The following is an 18489-nucleotide window of genomic DNA, read 5'->3' on the forward strand; positions in this document are numbered from 1 at the left end:
ACAACAACTTCTTATACAATATTGCTTCGATGCTCTGCAACTAAGACGTGTGAGACGTTTAGCTTTAAAAGTCGCGAGTGTGTTACGGCAAAGGATGTCGTGCCATGTAAACTCGTTTACTATGAAAGATAGATCAGGGCTCTGTACAGCGGTAAAATTATTATTTAATACTAGATTGAGGACTTGAAGCGAGCGTTCACGGAAAACTCGGCACACATACTCCCATGCTTGTCCCATGCTCCAGGCACAGTAAGGGAGGCGCCAAACAAGAGCGAAAGCCCTCAAATCTCAGAAGAAGAACTATACGAAAGACGAGACGTCAAGGTGTTGAACAACAAATCAGGCATATTAATGTTCAGACAACCTCCAAAATGCAAACATAACAATACTCAAGAAATGATACCACACATGCAAAATTCGAGGATATCGTGTACCATCTGCAAAGCAATAAAAACCAAAAATGCAAAACAAAAGGCTAAGGCATGATAACAATCTGTTTTGTCTTCCCCTAACCGTTGCCGGTCTGTAGCATAGTATATTATCGGTATAATCGTGGATCACACGTCATGTCGGTTCGTAGAGCATTAGTGAGTAATATATCATAAATCGTCATCCGTCGTCGTTATCATGGTATTTCGTGAGAAGCACTGCCGTATGTGAATCTAAACACTCGCTGTCCTCCGTTTCTCGCTCGGCTTCTGCGTGTATGCAATCAACAAACGAAAGCCGGTGCCTCGCTTCTGGCACTCGCGAAGTACCTTTTTATCTGCCCAGATGCTAAGGCCGGCATCGCCATTTGCCAGAACAGGTATCTCATAGCATCTCGTGTACCACCACCGGCCAACGCGGGCGACGATCTTTCGGATGGATTCGTCGTTGGAAGGGGAAGGTGATGGGTCAGATAGCAAATCGCCTAGAGATAGGTCGGTATCATTGGAGGAAGACTTGCTATGGGCCTTTAAATGAGCCCCTATTGATGAGCTGGATTGAGCCGATAACGCCGCTGATGAAGTGGCTGTTGCCAGTAACGTTGACGGGTTGGAAGATGATGTGGATGAGGACGAAGCTGACGATCTCACAATCATCCCCGCGACCGGAATCCGTACCATACACCGGCGTAGGTTGTCAAACCCGTGCCGCCCCAGCATCCGTTGTATGCTATCGCTTGTAGGCTTGAGGCTAATACTGGGATCCGATAAGTATGTTCTCTCCTTTAGGCTTCTAACGGCCTTTCGAGTGCGGATCCCCATATTCACCATGTCGAGATCAAGCAAACTCATCTCCATATAACCGCCGGGCCGCAACACACGCTTACACTCCGAGATAATATTGTCCTGGGCAGGTTCAGAACAAGCTGAAGGGAACCGTAAGACAGTAACCGTGAAATATCGCTTGGGAAATGGGAACCGACCCTCAAGGCTGGCATGGTAGATAGTATGATGGTTGGATGGCGGCTGCCAGGCATCCGGGTGTGTGGATGCCGTTGGAGCCGGTCCGTCATTCAGGTTGTACACCTCCGCATTAGGGTACGTCAAAGCGCAGTAGAACGACCAGTCATCGTTTCCTAGTCCATCAATTACTAGGATCCGCTCCTCTTCACCATTTTTGATGTGATTGTGAGCAGGGCTAAATAAAACCCTCCCGAAGGACAGCCATCGACTCGTCATAAGGGACCCAGATCTAATGTTAGTCTGCGCAGTTGGCCCTTCCCGATCCCGCTCAGCGATATCAAACAAGACCGCGTTCCGCTGCCGACAGGTTTCAAAGCTTGGTGAAGGATTTAAAGAAGGTGAGGTGAGGAAGCTTGACTGCCGCTCGGGAGACGGTGCTAAAGCTGACAAGTTGTTTTCGTTCTCCTCATCGTTATTACCTATGCTACTATCATCGCGATAATAAGCGATTATGTCACTAAACGAGGGCTGGCTAGAAGGCACGAGTGAGGAATGTAGAGTTTCGATAATCTTGGATCGCCTCAAATGGATTGACCCGTTGCTCGGGGTAGGGGAAGCCGGAGTAAGTGCCACGGAAGGATTCTCGGTAGTGGTAGGAAGGGCCTGTCGATCGGAGATACCGTTAAGTTCAGCCTGAAGAGCTCTACTAGCTATGGCGGCCATTTCAAACTTTTCATCAGCTTCGGAATCACCTGGGCACAGAGACCTCGCAGGATCAGGAGAGAGGACATGGTCAATGAGATCGTCATACTCTCCCCATACCTCATCTTCATTTAGAGCAGACTCAGGCTCTGGAATAACAGCTGTAACTGCTGCGAGGCTCTCCGAGCCACTTGATGTTGACATAGTTGCCGTTGAATCCTTTCTAGGGGAGAACTTCAGAAATTGATCGGAAGAGTAAGGACCAGCAATGAAGTCCAAGACGCTTCGGCCCATAGGGTTACCGAATGGCTGAGTAAGATCGAAGGCAAAACTTGGGAAATCGCCATGATATGCTTGTAATGGGGCCTGCGGTCTAGGTAGGCCTGGTGGTGAAAATTCATATGGCTTGCTTTTCACCGGGGCTGCTATTGAATGGGAGTCGGCCAAACTGAACGGCCTGGAAAAGGATTGCAGAGCTGGTCGGTGCTGTCTGTCTCTTCTAGAGACTACACGTGGAATACGACCAACGGATGCCAGGCGCGTTGGGCGCTGCTCTTCTGGGCATTCCATTGGCTTTTCGGAGCTAGGGGTCGACCGATCCCTGTTAAAATATACTTTCCCAGAAGGCGTGAACTCGCCGTCCAATTTTGGTGGCGAAGGCAGCAAAATAGACTGATTTGGTTTTCTAATATTCAAAGCCGCAGGGACCTCCACATGGGGAATGGCCTTCTCTTCCTCAGCAGGGGGTGAGTCTTCGACACTGCGGATGATATCCTCCAAGGTGTCAGAGTCAGTATCAACCAAAGCATAGTGTGCAATAGGCCGACGAACTGCTGCCGGCGATACTGTAGCTTGGACTCGATGGGGACGCGAGGCTAGGCTCTCATTCTCTGCGTGTCCGTTGTCGCGGTTTTTCTGAAAGAGGTTCCATTTCAGGCCCAGCCCTTTTTTGAATGGTTTATTCGTGGGAGCATGCTTCTTCGCTGTATTTTTCAAAGTTACAGCGCCTGCGTGAGATTGTCCAGCCCGGATTGCATGGGGCTGGAGTGTCTCAGAATTGACGTCAATGTTGGGGTCTAACTTTCTAGTTCCCTCAATATTGCGAGTTTTCGGCTGGTGCGTAGACGGAGCAGCACTGGGTGCCGCTTGTTTTGTGTTACTTTGCTGGCTCTTTGCAGGTTTGCTAATGCTATCCGTTGAAGAAGCCAAGGACTCGGAGGAGTACCCGTCAGGCTTTGAGATATTGGCCGTATGGGCCAAGCTTGAGACAGAACCTGCATTAAGGCCGGAAGAACTTTGTCCACTTTGTATTCGAGTCAATGTTGCGCCGTCCATACCACCACCGCTGATAAAGACAGGCTCAAGACGATCAAGCAGGAAGTCATCAAGCCCCAGCTCTGGACGACTGCTCACGCTGCCTTTACTAGAAACTGACTTAGAGGCACTCCTCACAGTACTAGTTGACCTTGTTCTAGACCCACTACTAGAGATACTTGTCCTTCGGCCACGCTGTGCGTATTTGCCATACCCTTCGTGGCCAGTTCCAGCAGACGGACCCTTGCGAACCGGCCGGTTCTCTTCCGATAATTTTGTTTCCAGTTCAGGCTTAGGTTTCTTCAAGAACAGGCCGAACTTTCGGCTCTTGGATGGGCTTATTGGGCTTTGCGGCGTTTGCCGCATCTTCCTTTCCTTTGACAATGCCTTCGGAGATCTCCGTGAAAACTCAGGCGACAAGCGGGACGGTAGTTGAGAGGAGCTCCTGGACTGTAGTGAATCCATTGATGTCGACGCCGATCGAATGGAGCCCAGAGGAGGTCTATCTAAAGTGAAGGTGCTTTCCACTGACGGACGGCGTTTGTGACCTGCTACCGTGTCAGGTGACAGGTTACTTTGGACCACTGGTGATGGATCCAATTGCAACTGGTGTGTTCCCTCTCTACTCGGCCGCGCAGGTATCTGCGTAGAAGTGCTTTCTCTCCTCCCGGCTGCATTTGTTCTGGTATTCTCGGGTGATTGAACTGTTTGAAAGGAGCCTGACTCTGTGTTGGGCCTCTCAGTTGTCTTTCTAGGGAGGCAGGACGTAGCGAGTGGTTTCCGTGACGGAAGTCTACCAGGTACAGCGATAATATTGACTTCATATTCTTTTGCTGGAGACTCCTCGCCTTTTCCTCTACTAGAAGCAGTTACGCTTGGCTGTGGACCGGAACTAGTTGGCGTACTAGCTGTCAGATGTATAGCTTCACCTTGTGGTGATTGCTGTACCTGCCGTGATGAGACGGGAAGTTTGGTATGGCTTGGACTTGGTAGTCTGATACGGGGAACGACCTTGGCTGGCTGAACAATTCCTGGTGAATAAGAGGAGAGTGAGGTAGGTGTAGATGTTCTGCTCCATATGCCCGGAGAGCCAGAATATCTTGTTGACGGGCTACTGGCGGAGGCAAAAATTGGAGTAGGGGGAGGCAAACTTTGCGTAGTAAGAGTAGTTCGTAGGCTCGCAAGCTCTTTTGGTCCATGGTGAGCCTGTTGTTTCGGTAATATGCTCACCGCTGCATCCTGTGGCGTGTATGCCGAAAGCATTTCTTTCACTGACTTAGGTTGACCCGTGGGGAGTTGTGAATCTCCACCCATGACTTGCTCCGGGCAAGAACTGGTCGGGACTTTGACATTAAGCCTGTCTGGTTTAGTGGTGTCATTAATTGACTTGTCGTTCTCAGTATGCTGCCCAATGGTTGGCGCCTTTCTTCGAAGAACATTCCGTAGTCGACTACGAACAGGCTGTTGCTGGCCAGCACCTAGCAAATCCGAAGGCGACGCTGCGCTTACACTTAACGGCGAGCTCTTCTCAGTATTTAAGTCAGGTGGTACGTGACGAGCTACTGAAGGTAGTGGATGAGTAGCTGCTCGTGGAGGCAGCAACGATCGAGCATTGCGCGTAGATGGAATTCTGGAAGGCTTTGACGGTACTGCGGAATGGCTTGACTCGGTCTTAGATAAAGAGGACCCCCTGTTGGTAATCTTTGTGGGTGCTGCAATGCGGGGCGTTGATGACAGCAGAATGGAGGAATTGGAAAGCCTCGCCGATGCATTCGTGACCGGCAATGATACATTTCGCGACTGGGAGGCAGGATCCTTTAACCGTGGTATTCGACCGCCCTCGAACCTGTGCGACGCCATGGTGTTACCTGACTCTAATCCCCAGCTCCAGTCCAAAGACTAGTAATCCAACTGTGGGCGAAAGACAAAAGGGCCATGGAATCATTCCGACGAGGTGGTCACCGTTCCTAGAATAACCGCTAGCATATGTGAGCATCATGCCTAGATACATTATAAAAACCGCGCTATCCTACCTTTCTAAGACATATTATTGAGGTTAAATAATTGACCAGCAATCAAAAACCCCGGGTTAGCATATTTGAAGGCGTCGTATGAGAGTCAAAAATATTGGGTGTCAGGGTATCTATTGGTGGGATAATATAAGCTCCCAAAAAGAGCACACAAAGCAGAGCGAAGGTAATCTTCGAGAGAAGCCGGTCCCCTGGTCACTATACGAAGGGAGATGATGTAATATCATGTACTTGAAAGCGGTGTTTTTTTCTTCTTCCTTTCTTTCTTTTTTTTAGTGACAGGACAACTCGCATGCGCTCCGCCACAGTCCACTGTGGCTAAAATGCAATGCAAAGCTATTGACTGTTGAGCTGCGTCTGCACGACCACGTCAGAGAAGACACTGGTGTCGAAAAATAAAAACAAAAGAAAAAGGAAATAATAAAATAACGCTTAATATTAACACACAGAATCCAGCTGTGCAGAAAGTGGAAGAAGGAAAGAAGTTGGAAAGAATTTTAGACCATGGTGTACGAGATTGTGGGACAGATCTGGACTTTTCAAGTTCAAGGATACGTTCAACGCTAGTTTCGGCCCTATCAAGACAGACCGGCGCAGCGGGGAGGCCAAATTTTTATTCGTAGAGCAAGTGTCCATATAGAGGCCGCAGCGAGAAATCCTAGACGGCTCTGTGCGATCGACATCGGGCAGATGTGACAAGGGAGACCATTGGTGCGAGAACGGTAACTTTGTTTCTCTGTTATCGATTGTATTAAGCCTTGGATATTTTAGAATTGCCAAGAATAGGACGTGAAAGGTCTGAAAACACGACCCCAACTAGAAAGTGGATCAAGCCGTCAACCGTAAAAGGAACGTGCACGACAGGAGAAGTCAAGGGCTAGTCCACTCCCGGATCCAGTGTGTTTGCTCTCACTGGTAAGTATGATGGGACCTCACGGCTTGAGTATTCTGGATAATGGCAGTTGACAGGCTGGGATGAGGTTGAGTGGCGTGAGATAGCGGAAGAGGTCCGTCGTGCGCATAATCGGCACTTACGCGAAAAAGGAGGAGAGGGAAAAAAAGAAAAAAGAAAAGCACCTCATCCAGCAAGACGCCCAGATGGCATGCAAATCTGTTGGTAACGAGGTACTGCAGTAGTCCAAAGCTCCTTTGGTCTGTGTGTCATTATGCAGGTTGTGATAGGATGGCATTCGGACATTTTTCCTGGAGCAGTTCTTTTCTTAGTAATTGATAGTCATCAAGTCAGGTGGTGGTCAGTGACTTTGCGATCGTCCCCGGCGAGGCCGAACAGAAGAACAGAGACTGAGATGCATGTACAACGCACTTGTCACCTTGTTCAACATTTATTTCTACGTGAGCCGTCTGGTACTTTAACGAGATAGCCCTTCTAAACACTCTTCCCCACTCTATATGGTCCTCTACAATGCCTATTCTTATAATCGGTCGTGTCAGGATAGATCCATGGAATCACTCGCTTTCGCTTTAACCATAACTGAGAGTTATACTGGTACGCCGAAAGGTTCGCCCCGAACCTTTCAACACCCCAATAATTCTCCGTCAAAATAACACCTTCGTTCACGGCCGAAGGGGGCCAAAATGATGGGACAAGGGGATTACATTCTATGACAACCCCAAGCACCACTCATATTCATGAACAGGCCTCCTAGACAAAGAAGCTGAGACCCCGGGGTCAACTAGACTGGGCCCTAGGTAATAATCGCCCCGTGCTGTGTCCTTTGTGTGTGGGGACGCTGAGCCGTGGGTCTTGATCCGCCGCTAAATGAAGAACCGGCCATAGGCCATCCTGATTGACTGAAGATGACTTTGACGAGCACACGCGAGGGGACATGGGTTCAATCCGCCAGGCTTAGCATAGATGGGCAACAGGCAGCTGCGGTGAGGGATTCGCCAGACAAAAGCAGAGGCCTCCCTGATACTTCCGGCCCCTGTGGGGACGGCGGTAAAAGCGAGGATGCTTTAACATCTGTACTATCTGTGCCGCAGCATGTCTCGGAGTCTAGACAAATGTGACCAATACCAATCATCCAACTACTTAGAAATCTCGACCTGTTGGTCAGTCCGGGCTGGTTTCAGAGAAGAGAGATGATATGAGCATTCCAAATAAGCTAAGAGCGTAGTTGAAGTAAAGATCAGACCAGTACTTCTGTCCTCCTGCAATAGCGATCGTCCAGTGCAGTTGGCGATTTGTCGATCAGATCTGATCAGGAAATTACTATTCAAGATACTATTCCGAGCGAAGTGGGCGCTGGTGTGCTGCAGGAACGGAATACTTCCTGCACTTTTCAGCTGATTCGTGTATTCCGCCACTTCCACGAGTCTGACACTGACCCTCTTTTTTTTTCCCCCTCTCATTTTTCTCATGTCGGACGACATGTTGCATGCAAGGGAAGAAAAGGGAAAGAAAAAGAAAACATACCGATAAGCTACTACCTACCTTTGTGACGCTGGCCGGCCCATGTCCCAAATTCAGAAATTTCAAAATTACAATACATGCTGATGGGTTTGGTTTAGTTTACTGCCAAGCAGTTCATGGTTACCTTACGAGATTTGCCTGCTAACACGCTCGTAGTACAAGTGCTTCGTATTACTGTTGAATATGGAAGGTTTCCCCACATAACTGGCGACCTTTTCCCCAAGAAAAAAAAATAAGGAAAAAAGAAAAATCCCTTGAAAGATGCCACAATAATGATTCCCTCAAAAACGCCTATGATATTGAACCAGTTTAAATAAATGACGAATAGAAGTTGTAATGAAACATGGATGTAATCACGCAGCAGTCCCAAATCGCTTCTTCCTGGCCTCCAGAGCAAGCTTATCCTTCTCACTTAAGCCACTACTGGTGCTCTTCTCATTTCCTCGCTGGTTATGACCTTGGTTACGGCTACCCTGGCCCCGTCGCCGGTTCTGATTCTGATTCTGATTCTGGTTTTGGTTTTGGTTTTTGTTCCTCCCGCCGAAATCACGTCTTTTGCCTCCACGCCTGCCTTGGTCATTCTCGCCGCGACCCCTCTTACGGGCCTTCTCGGTGGGAAGTGCCTGGTCCAACTTGCTAACTCCGGCGGTAACCGTCTCCTCCTCAGGGGCAGCACCAAAGCGTTTAGCCCTCTCCAGTTTCCTCTCTGCCTCTTCGATGGCAGCCTTCGAGTCCTCCGTGATGCCGAATTTCTCCGCGCGTGCCTTGCGCTTCTTCAATTCCTCCTCCATGTCGGTGACAGAGAGGCCGATTGAGTAGTTCGGCGCCGGCTTCTCCTCAGCCTGGGCAGTTTCTGCTGTCTCAGGTGCCTCCGCGGTGGCTGTCTTCTGTCCCTCTTGCACGTCTGAGGCAGTTGCCCCTTGAGATTCTACCTTAAGATCGTCCGTAGTAGCAGGGTCGGTGTCTTGCTGCTGGTTTGGAACCGCAGTCGGGTTAGACACGGCGCCCTGGCCCCCAGCAGCGATAGCAGCAGCACCAGCCTCCGTAGAAGGCTTTTCTGCGGCAGGAACGTCGTCATCCTCCCAATCGATAACGTCCTCTGCGTTATCGGTTTTCGCGGCAGGCGCAGCCGATTGGGTCTTGTTGTCATCCTCCTGAAGACGCGCAACCATTTCCGCCTTCTTACCGGTATGTGGGAGTGAGCGAGACTTAAGGATCTCCACTAGCTCGGCATTGGTCTTCTTGCTGTAGTCGGTGGCCATTTCTGATGAAATGGGTTGTCAATGGTCGATAACGGTGGAAGGAGAGCGGCGATTCGTTGAGCACAGTAGCCACTGGCGATGGAGGGTATGAGCGGATGGCGCGGGTCCAGCGCAGGTTTGAAAAGAAAATATTTTATTCGTCAACAGTCATGAAACCATGCGACAAGTGAAAACGTTGATTCGAATAGGGCTTGAAAATTTTTAATGGATAGTGTAGCCGGATGACGAGGTCGAGGTCAAACGTTGTCGCGTTGACGCGCACTTCCTGACACCTGACCTATCTGCGGCTGACCTCCCGATCGGGCGATATAGTCACGTGAGTATTGGAGGATGTCAACAGGGTGGCCATTTCCGGTTTATTCCCTCAAGACAATGAGCTTCGAAGCTGACTGATCTACCATGGTCATACAACGTTACTAAACAAAGGAGCAATAGGGCTGCACAAGAATCTGTTAATCCCTGTTGGTGGCAGCGTCCCTTGGATGGAATTCCCAAACCTCAAATCCACTCATGGCTTCCAATAACAACAGGTCACCAATTTAGCGGTGTAGTCATTGGACAGCACACTACAATGAACTTGGTTTTTTGAAAGATAGCGTTTGAGGCGAAACTTCCGGGTATGAAGTTTGAGCTTATTAGAGCATCGGACAGTCGATAGCTGAGGAACAGAAAGTAGATGACATGGCAAGGGAAGTGTGGCTGTGGCAACTCTGCACTGCATGCACTGCGCCACCTCGCCATATAGTCATATGATATAAGTGCTTTGCTTGTGCAAGGCTAGGTCCTTTAACAGCGAATGTGTCCAGAGTACGTCAGAACACAAATATGAAGTGAAACTTTGCTTGCTGTGGTGGATACTTTACAATTGTCATCATTTCGTTAAGAGCTTAATCCTGTATGACATGATATGCGGTCAAATCACTTTGACTATGGATGACTATATATATTTATTTACGATATCGCTCGCAATGAATGGCATTCGGTCAGAAGAATGCAAGCCTTTAAAACATATATACCAGGATATTCAAGGCCTATTCGCCATTTCTTCAGTTCGCACGTTAATTTCGTAGGACTTTGCAAGGATATGAGTCGATCTTTGGAAATTAGACCCCCTTATCTCTGTCGGGGTATTGGACTCGCAAGTCGCAATTTCATTGGACTGTTAATCGACAGTTAGTTTTCAATATCTAAAGATCGGAGCACACTTGCTAGTGTGAATACCAACATACACATTAGACCCTGGGTTTTTATCAGTGAGGCTGACTTCTGAGGGGTGTATGTGGACTATTTCTAATCAGTAGCACTTAGCATTATGCAGATCCTAAAACCACAACCACATAATTCTAGAACACCCTGCTAGGTAACAAGGGCACTGATAGCAGGTGGTTTATAGCGCCACAGATACACCATAGCAAATAGGGGAGAGGAGTAGGTCTTATTTCAAAACAAAACCACCTGAATATCCGTATAATATTTGCTTGGTTTTCTAGAAGCAATGATCGTTACTTCTGGGGCTGACCTTGCATAATGTGCGCATATCTACCGCGGCAACTTGAGTACGATAATCGAAGCGACATGTAATTATATCTTTACACGATAGACCCATGATCACAGGTCCAAATCGGTAATTACCTCGAATCTCATTGGAACGATGTTGAACTCGGCAAGTCCCTGGAAGAGTTTCCGAGCGACCCACGTGCCGGTTACCCGATATCGATAATTTAATCTGACGTTCAAAGCAAGCCTTTTTTTGCTCCACTTCCCTTGACTGTCGTGATGGGTAGAAGGTAGGTAGTCGAAGGCATCTTGGAAAGAGTGTTCGGAAGGGAGGTCAGGAGAAGGATCTTTCCATTGAGCGTTGAGTCTTTGCATCCATATAGTTCGGATTCGGGTATCCAACTAGTAACTCTTTGCAGGAAGGGATGTGCTGGGCCATACCTTGTAATGTGGGTCATCACGCAAGTTCATTTCGGTTCAGCTTGTAAATTTTTTTCTCTCTTCTTTTTCTCTTCGCCTATCACATTGATAACGTGCTACTACTAATATTAGGGACTTCCTGCGTTCGCTGAAAATGTAACCTGCTTGAAATTTCCTCACTTACTTGTCATCAATGGAAACCTATATCTCTACATGCCATTTGTTATCAATGTAGAACTTCCTTTCCAATTTTATAGCTTTGCTTAACCTCTGTTCGTCTCCTTCACCGGGATGCCCTTGACAGCCGCATGAATTGATCAAAATAATAGCTTTTGAATGAATGATTCTTGAGATATATATACAAAATGACAGCCGGTGATTTAGAAAACAAACTCAATGGGAACGTTCACCCGATCGGGGTTTACCAAAGTAAGATTCCCTACTTCCGCATGCTCATCGATCAAGGTGCTGTCACGCAGGATGTCCTCCATTTCGACTACCCCGGCTCAGGAACAGAGGAGGATCCCTATGTCGTGTCCTGGATTCCAAACGACCCCCGAAATCCTCAGTTATTCAGTTTTGCTAGGAAACTAACCCTCACACTCGTCGTCGCCTTCTCAACAATGGTTGTCGCATTGACGTCTTCTACATACAGTGGCAGTGTTGGAGATATCGTTACGTATTTCGAGGTCAGCACGGAGGTAGCTACCCTAGGATTGTCACTGTTTGTTCTGGGTTTTGCCGTGGGCCCCCTATTATGGGCTCCCATCAGTGAGGTTTTCGGGCGCCAAAGACCCTTCTTCATCAGCTTCTTAGTTATGGCTGCGTTTTCAGCCGGCTGTGCTGGTGCTCAGAATATTTGGACCTTAATCATCCTGCGCTTCTTCTCAGGTGCATTCGGATCGGCGCCGTTAACAAATGCTGGAGGTACGATCTCCGATATGTTCTCGGCCCGGCAGCGTGGTCTGGCACTTAGTTTGTATGCTGCAGCCCCATTCTTGGGGCCTGCCCTGGGTCCGATTATAGGCGGGTTCTTGAGCATGAACGCTGGCTGGAGATGGGTGGAAGGTCTTCTTGCTGCCTCTGGAGGTCTCGTGTGGCTCATGATGGCACTGGCAGTTCCGGAAACTTATGCACCTCTGCTACTCCGGCAACGCGCTGATCGCCTGTCCCACGTCACAGGCAAGGTCTACCGCAGCAAAATCGAGCTCGATAAAGGAAAAATGTCGTTAGACACTCTACTTCGGAGATCACTCTCCAGGCCATTGGCATTGCTTTTCACAGAGCCTATTGTCCTCCTCTTCGCCGTCTACATCGCCATCATCTATGGCACACTCTATATGTTCTTCGCCGGATTCCCAATTGTATATGAGCAGGGACGTGGTTGGAACCCCGGCGTCGGCGGCCTCGCCTTCCTCGGGATCATGATTGGCATGATCATAGGTATCATCTTTACTGTCCCCGCCAATACGCACTTCATAAAAATACAAGACCGACTCGGCGGCTTCGCACCACCAGAGGTCCGACTCCTCCAATGCATGGTCGGGGCTGTAGCCATCCCAATCGGCCAGTTCTGGTTCGCCTGGACAGACTACCCCTCGATCCACTGGGTCGTGAGTATTATCGGCACAGCGCCGTTCGGCTTCGGCGTCATCCTCATCTATCTCGGCGTCATGAACTATTTGATCGACTCGTACACCATCTATGCGGCGTCTGTACTAGCCGCCAACGCCATATTGCGGTCTATCTTCGGCGCCGTCTTCCCTCTTATCACGAAGTATATATATGAGGGTGTCGGTATCCACTGGGGACCGTCTATCCCTGCGTTCCTATCGCTGCTGTGCATGCCCGCACCTTTCCTCTTTTATCGCTACGGAGCGGCTATTCGTAAGCGGTGCAAATACTCCGCTGAATCGTTCCATTATATGCAGAAGCTGCAAGAGAATGCGACAAACACGGCCAGCACAGACGCGAAGCCACCAGCAGCCCAGGCGAATGAAAAATCGGGTCCAGAGACAAAATGGATAGTTGAATCTCGTTGACAAGAGCTGGCCTCTTGGGACGGTTGTAAATAGTGCAGGTGGATCAAAAATGTGCATACATGTGGATAACGAGTACTATAGAGTTATTTCTTATAAGAGCGAGCTTAGATTGCGTTGATTAATAGACACTGCAACACACTTATTGGGCTTCCTTGGAACTTAATGTAAAAATGAATAATTGATTGCAGACAGCCTAGTACGGTTGGTTCCCCCTTTTTATAAATCGTCCGCGAAGTTTCCACATACTATAAATTACATATAAATTCACAATGCCAAATATTATATATCCAACTTATACATAATCACCCTATCACCAAATCCAATACCCGCCCCCGGTATTAAAACTAAACATCCCTCCGTACCTACAGACGAACCCGTCCCAGCGGATACCCACCGAAGCCGAACCCCAACATCTCGGACCGGATCCGCACGAAAGAGAGAAGACGCGGGGAAGATCCGAAGCGGAACACCCGCTAACCAAAAGTCAAGACTATATAAACGTGACAACGACACCCACCCTAATCCAACCCCCAATCCAATTGAATCCAATCGAAAATTGTTTCTTCAAGAAGTCTCCAATACAAGCATATAAAAAGCATCCCCCAAAATGTCCCAAACCGAAAAACACCACATCAGCGCCACGAACGCCCAAACTTTCACCACCAAAATCCTCACAGCAAACGGCGTCCCGGAACAAAACGCCGAAATCATCAGCAAATGCCTCATTCAAGCTGACCTCCGTGGGGTGGACACGCACGGTATAAATCGGATCCCGTCGTACATGGAACGGATCCGGCAGGGCGTCCTTGATGCCAAAGCAAACCCCAGCCTGAAGCAGATCACACCGGTCGTGGCGCAGGTAGACGGGGCGAACGGGTTCGGGTTCGTCGCCGCGCACATGGGGATGGCGCGGGCGATTGAGATGGCCCGCGAGTTCGGGATAGGGTTTGTATCGGTGAAGCACTCGAATCATTTTGGGATGGCGGCGTGGGTGGTGCAGCAGGCGTTGGAGGCGGGCATGATGAGCCTCGTGTTTACGAATTCGTCGCCGGCGTTGCCGGTTTGGGGGGGACGGGAGAAGTTGATGGGGGTTTCGCCTTTGGCGTGCGGAGCGCCTGCTGGACGGGAGAAGCCGTTTATCCTGGATATGGCGCCGTCGATTGCGGCGCGGGGCAAGATTTATAAGGCTGCACGGCGGGGGGAGAAGATTCCGGCGGACTGGGCGTTGGATGCGGAGGGGAGGCCTACGGAGGATCCGAATCGCGCGCTGGAGGGCGTTATGTTGCCTATGGGGGGTCCGAAGGGGTCGGCATTGGCGGTTATGATGGATGTGTTTTCTGGGGTGTTGTCTGGGTCGGCGTTTGCGGGTCATGTTACTGGGCCTTATGATCCTTCGAAGCCGGCGGATGTGGGCCATTTTTTGGTGGCTATTAAGCCAGATTTGTTTATGGGGTTGGAGGATTTTAAGGAGCGCATGGACTATCTTTATCGGAGGGTTGTTGGGTCGGAGAAGATGGCTGGGGTGGATCGCGTTTACTACCCTGGAGAGATTGAACAGATTACGCATGAGGAGAGGTTGGAGACAGGCATTCCTTTCGTTCAGGCTGAGATTGATGCTTTGAATAGGGAGGCAGACAAGGTTGGAGTCGAGCACCTTATTGTTCCATAAGTTGAGTTTGAGTAGCTATCATGGATATCTTAATGACCGCAACAGCAAAATCATCTTTTCTAACATCTTACCGTTGCACCTGCTCGAATATTGAGCTATGGCAATAGTAGCAGCATACAGTGGCAGAAAAGGAATGACTTATAGCTCAAAGAACCACACGCCTAGAAACAATTTCAACATGGAACATATGAGGCAAAAGAAGCCTGCAGCAATTTAAGGACCATAGAACCAATACTCGGCCGCATATTCAACCTGAAATGTACCCTTACGCCGATGGCAATTGGTTGGAGGTTGTCCTCCCACAGTATGCAAGCGATAAACTTCCTAAAGGGACTAGTCAGTACTAATGTGCAAACAAAACACATATCATAAAGGTCTTACATTAATACCAGTACCATCCACCGAGGTGAGCTTCAACCAAGGCACGTTGACAACGTTGTCTCCGGAGGCCGAAGCACTCGCATTCTTTCTGGAGGCCATCCAGTCACTACCGCCCGTAAGTCGTAGATCAAAAACTGGCATGCCGGCCCCATCAAAGTCGTGACTCCCCAAGATGAACTTATTGTCGGGTGCAGAGATCTGGCCGCTCAGCAGGGCGAGGAAAGGAAGGGTCTCGCTATGTATCGCCCTCATAATAGGGGTGAAATGGTGGAGAAGCTCCATACTATAGGCGGCAAGACAAGAAACATCGATCAACGTTGCAACAGCGCCCACTGGCCTAGGCGCTGTGGTGTTGGAGTCTTCCTGGCAAGTGTAGTTTTGTGTTCCCCGGCCCATTGTCACGTACTTGAGATGCAAACCTGGACTGGGAGGAGGGAGGGATTTGAAAGGTGGGCGGGGTGTTCCGGCGAGAGAGCAATTGGTGAGGTGGGAGTTGTCAAGGGAGAGGGAGATTTTGGCGAACGTGGAGACGAGATCAGGCAGGAAAGCTGCGTCTGCACGAAGTATGGCGAGGTAAAATAAAAGCACATTGAGGAACAACATACTAACCTAGAGATCAGTTGATGTGGAGCGTGGAAGAAGTAAATGCCAGGGTTTAGTGCTTATAGGAGGTGATGGAGTGGGGGAAGTGGAGGAGACTGGCATGGCAGGAGCTACACTCATGCTCTATATTATCCTACTATATAAACTAAAGTTCAATTTCCATAAGGCTCACTACTCATCTCAGTTCCCTACTGAGTACCCAAAGTGAATGACAAGCTCACGGGTTGTGCCTTGGCGGCTCTTTGACTTTGGAAGTACTGCAGCGAGAACAGTCTTCCATAAGAGGGACTGCAAGCCTGTTGGGTCTGTACACTGCTTCCTTATAAAAGCTCTTATTCACTAATAAACCACCAAGTCCGAAATCCTTCGGCCAATGTACAGATGAGGCATCTGCTACAGTTGCTAGAGGAAGACGGGCATTATTCCTAACTTTTCGTGCGGCGTTGCACCCTCTAATTCGATCCTTCGACTTCTCAAGGGCTCTCCAAGAGAAATCCTGAGGTCTACATTGCAGGTATGAAGGAGTCGGTAGCATATTTAGCCGCTGCGTCCTCTTATGTACGATTCACCAAAATATACAGAAGTACACGAAACTTTAAGAGTACTATGACTCGCCAATGAAATCAGTAATGATTATTCACCGCAAGGTCATTCAAGGGGGCGCAATAAAAATAGTCAAGACTAGAAGCTGAGACATTTGGGAGAATCGAAGAGATCATTATAGCCAACGGCATGTGGTGATTAAGCGCTGTACATGGACACGTGCCATGCCTACAGATAATAATTTAATCAATTACCTTCTACACAGTAGATTCAGATTGCAAGGGAGAACAACTGTGCCATCGTAAGTGAACGGAGGGTGGTTGACATTGTCCGATAGAACATAATTCATCTCACAGACCAATAAGCAATCGACCACCCGTGCATGTACAACCACAAGAGTTTCCTAACAAGTCACGCTCTATTTATGGCATCATCAGCGATGCACAGTATAAGCCAATGAGCCACTTCTATCGTTGACCTGCATACCAAGACGTTTCAAAGCAGGTACTATGTATCGTCAGACCAGGCTGCGGCATTATATGTTTCAATGATTAGTTCCTGTCAATGTATTATTAGAGGATATTCTAGAGTATCTGCCCTAGGGTTTCATCATTGTATGGGTATCAATATCATTTATTGGGCTGGTATCTTGTATTATTAGTTGATGGCATGTGCTGCCCATACGCTGCAAACATTCGACCGCATAGAGTACTATCTCAATGGCCGGTGGTTTTGCAGCAGACGGGCCTATTTTATACTTCGCCACCTTTAGTTTCTTTGACCAGATGACCACTACTGCCCTCGTCGATTTCGGTGTAGCCGTGCATGGGCCGTGATATCCGCTTAGAACCCAGCATGGAGGTCCGTCGGACGTGGCCTCCTGGCAACGGCTGCATCTCCAATTCCCGGTCTCGTGAGACCGTTCCACCGCGTCCTAATGAGGACTGTTGCCTAGTTGTTCCCTCAGTTGTTCTCGATCGAGATGCTTCTCGCTCTCCTCTCCAGAATCCGTACAGGACGGGAGCATTAGCCACAATAGCCGCGGCAAAAAGCTCCACCGAGGCCCAAGTGGTGCGATTCACTTGTGCCGTGGAGTGTTGGGCATTTTGGGGAAGGCGAATGATGGTGATCACGACGATGAAAAAGCCGACGGCAAAAAGAGCCGCGAGTTGTAGTTTCCTGATACATGAATGCCATGGTCAGTAGCTGAAACTAACAAAAGTATACTCTAAATGCCTGAGAGTGCTCGATGTGGCTATAAGGTGCTCTTACTCCATAAAAGGTCGTTTCACTTTAATCAACAGTGGAACTGGCAACACGATCAACATGAAATCTGTAATGATGTTCAGAACGCCTATCACACACCAATCTGTTAACTCATCTCCACGCTAGCGGAACATCTAATTCAGTGTATTACTTACCTAGAACAATCAACTGCAACTGTGCTTGAGAGCAAATTCCTTTCCGTATCGATTAGTGGAGGATCTAAGGCGTCGAAGAAAGAGCCGCACGCACCAGGGTCTGGCAGCACCCTCCAGTAATGGTTGAAGGGGTCACATTCCGTAAAGGTCACAATCTGGACTGCAACATAGGTGGCCGCAAAAACGAAGAGATATGAACTCAAGGTAATGCGTTCCCAGCTGAGGTTACGGAGCAAGTGACGGTACGTGTCGAGTAATATCAGCTTCTGGAGCCAGAGACTGAGATGGGGGAGTCAGCTATTGCCTTCCCCTCGAAAGGGGTATGGAGAGAGAGTGAGACGGCCGTGCATACTATGTGTTGTAGAAGACTCGGTTAACCAGAGCGAACTTGCTCGCAGTTTCTCGACGGTAGATCTCTTGGGAGGTGAAATGATGCGAATGTCGAATTTTAGGGGGCATGTTATTCGTCCCCCAGATTATCATGACATGGACGAGTGCAAGCCGGATCAATGCACAGAGAATCGCAGCGATCGACAGGTAATCTCCCAAGACGAAGGATTTCCCTCGAATTTTCCGCATCACCAGGCGCATCGAGATCAACCCGACCGTGCACCATGTGAAAACCCATAGTGAAATCAGCGTCGCATCGTCCATGGTGATTCATGTCACTATGGCATCATGTCGTCCGTGTGAGATCCGATCGAAATCTCATGCCCATGGTGCGATCCTATATTAACAGATCTCAAGTCCCGCGCGTCCTCGGTTCTTTGGAACATTTTT

General features: G+C 48.9%; 6 protein-coding genes across 6 annotated transcripts; 2 read left to right on the forward strand and 4 right to left on the reverse strand.

Moving 5' to 3' along the window:
• Positions 1 to 449: 449 nt before the first annotated feature.
• Positions 450 to 5598, reverse strand: BDW43DRAFT_148232 (uncharacterized protein). Its single transcript, XM_032038405.1, has 2 exons — positions 5441 to 5598; positions 450 to 5386 (listed from the first exon to the last, which is right to left on the reverse strand). Exon 2 carries the CDS (start codon positions 5265 to 5267, stop codon positions 663 to 665), a length of 4605 nt encoding a protein of 1534 aa, XP_031897838.1. The 5' UTR covers positions 5268 to 5386; positions 5441 to 5598; the 3' UTR covers positions 450 to 662.
• Positions 5599 to 8120: 2522 nt separating this feature from the next.
• BDW43DRAFT_148255 (SAP domain-containing protein) lies at positions 8121 to 9387 on the reverse strand. The gene has a single exon (XM_032038406.1). The coding sequence runs from the start codon at positions 9131 to 9133 to the stop codon at positions 8225 to 8227; it is 909 nt and encodes a 302-aa protein (XP_031897839.1). The 5' UTR covers positions 9134 to 9387; the 3' UTR covers positions 8121 to 8224.
• Positions 9388 to 10843: 1456 nt separating this feature from the next.
• Positions 10844 to 13251, forward strand: BDW43DRAFT_283995 (MFS transporter). The gene has a single exon (XM_032042796.1). It carries the CDS (start codon positions 11416 to 11418, stop codon positions 13090 to 13092), a length of 1677 nt encoding a protein of 558 aa, XP_031897840.1. The 5' UTR covers positions 10844 to 11415; the 3' UTR covers positions 13093 to 13251.
• Positions 13252 to 13646: 395 nt separating this feature from the next.
• On the forward strand, positions 13647 to 14847 carry BDW43DRAFT_283997 (Ldh family oxidoreductase). The gene has a single exon (XM_032042797.1). The coding sequence runs from the start codon at positions 13700 to 13702 to the stop codon at positions 14759 to 14761; it is 1062 nt and encodes a 353-aa protein (XP_031897841.1). The 5' UTR covers positions 13647 to 13699; the 3' UTR covers positions 14762 to 14847.
• Positions 14848 to 14974: 127 nt separating this feature from the next.
• Positions 14975 to 15745, reverse strand: BDW43DRAFT_313574 (DUF3455 domain-containing protein; the record flags this gene model as incomplete). Its single annotated transcript, XM_032047639.1, has 2 exons — positions 14975 to 15085; positions 15143 to 15745. 2 exons carry the CDS (start codon positions 15743 to 15745, stop codon positions 14975 to 14977), a joined length of 714 nt encoding a protein of 237 aa, XP_031897842.1.
• A 1295-nt stretch (positions 15746 to 17040) lies between these two features.
• Positions 17041 to 18363, reverse strand: BDW43DRAFT_302093 (uncharacterized protein; the record flags this gene model as incomplete). The annotated part of the gene is made up of 4 exons (XM_032045181.1): positions 17041 to 17467; positions 17561 to 17642; positions 17804 to 17988; positions 18062 to 18363. The coding sequence occupies 4 exons, from the start codon at positions 18361 to 18363 to the stop codon at positions 17041 to 17043; spliced, it is 996 nt and encodes a 331-aa protein (XP_031897843.1).
• Between the last annotated feature and the right edge of the window lie 126 nt (positions 18364 to 18489).

This window comes from Aspergillus alliaceus (assembly GCF_009176365.1).
Source record: "Aspergillus alliaceus strain CBS 536.65 unplaced genomic scaffold BDW43scaffold_38, whole genome shotgun sequence".
In the NCBI taxonomy this organism is placed as follows: domain Eukaryota; kingdom Fungi; phylum Ascomycota; class Eurotiomycetes; order Eurotiales; family Aspergillaceae; genus Aspergillus; species Aspergillus alliaceus.

Bases quoted from the DNA above. Each gene is read 5' to 3' on its own strand.
- BDW43DRAFT_283997 (XM_032042797.1), top strand. From the start codon at position 13,700: ATGTCCCAAACCGAAAAACACCACATCAGCGCCACGAACGCCCAAACT.
- BDW43DRAFT_283995 (XM_032042796.1), top strand. From the start codon at position 11,416: ATGACAGCCGGTGATTTAGAAAACAAACTCAATGGGAACGTTCACCCG.
- BDW43DRAFT_148232 (XM_032038405.1), bottom strand. From the start codon at position 5,267: ATGGCGTCGCACAGGTTCGAGGGCGGTCGAATACCACGGTTAAAGGAT.
- BDW43DRAFT_148255 (XM_032038406.1), bottom strand. From the start codon at position 9,133: ATGGCCACCGACTACAGCAAGAAGACCAATGCCGAGCTAGTGGAGATC.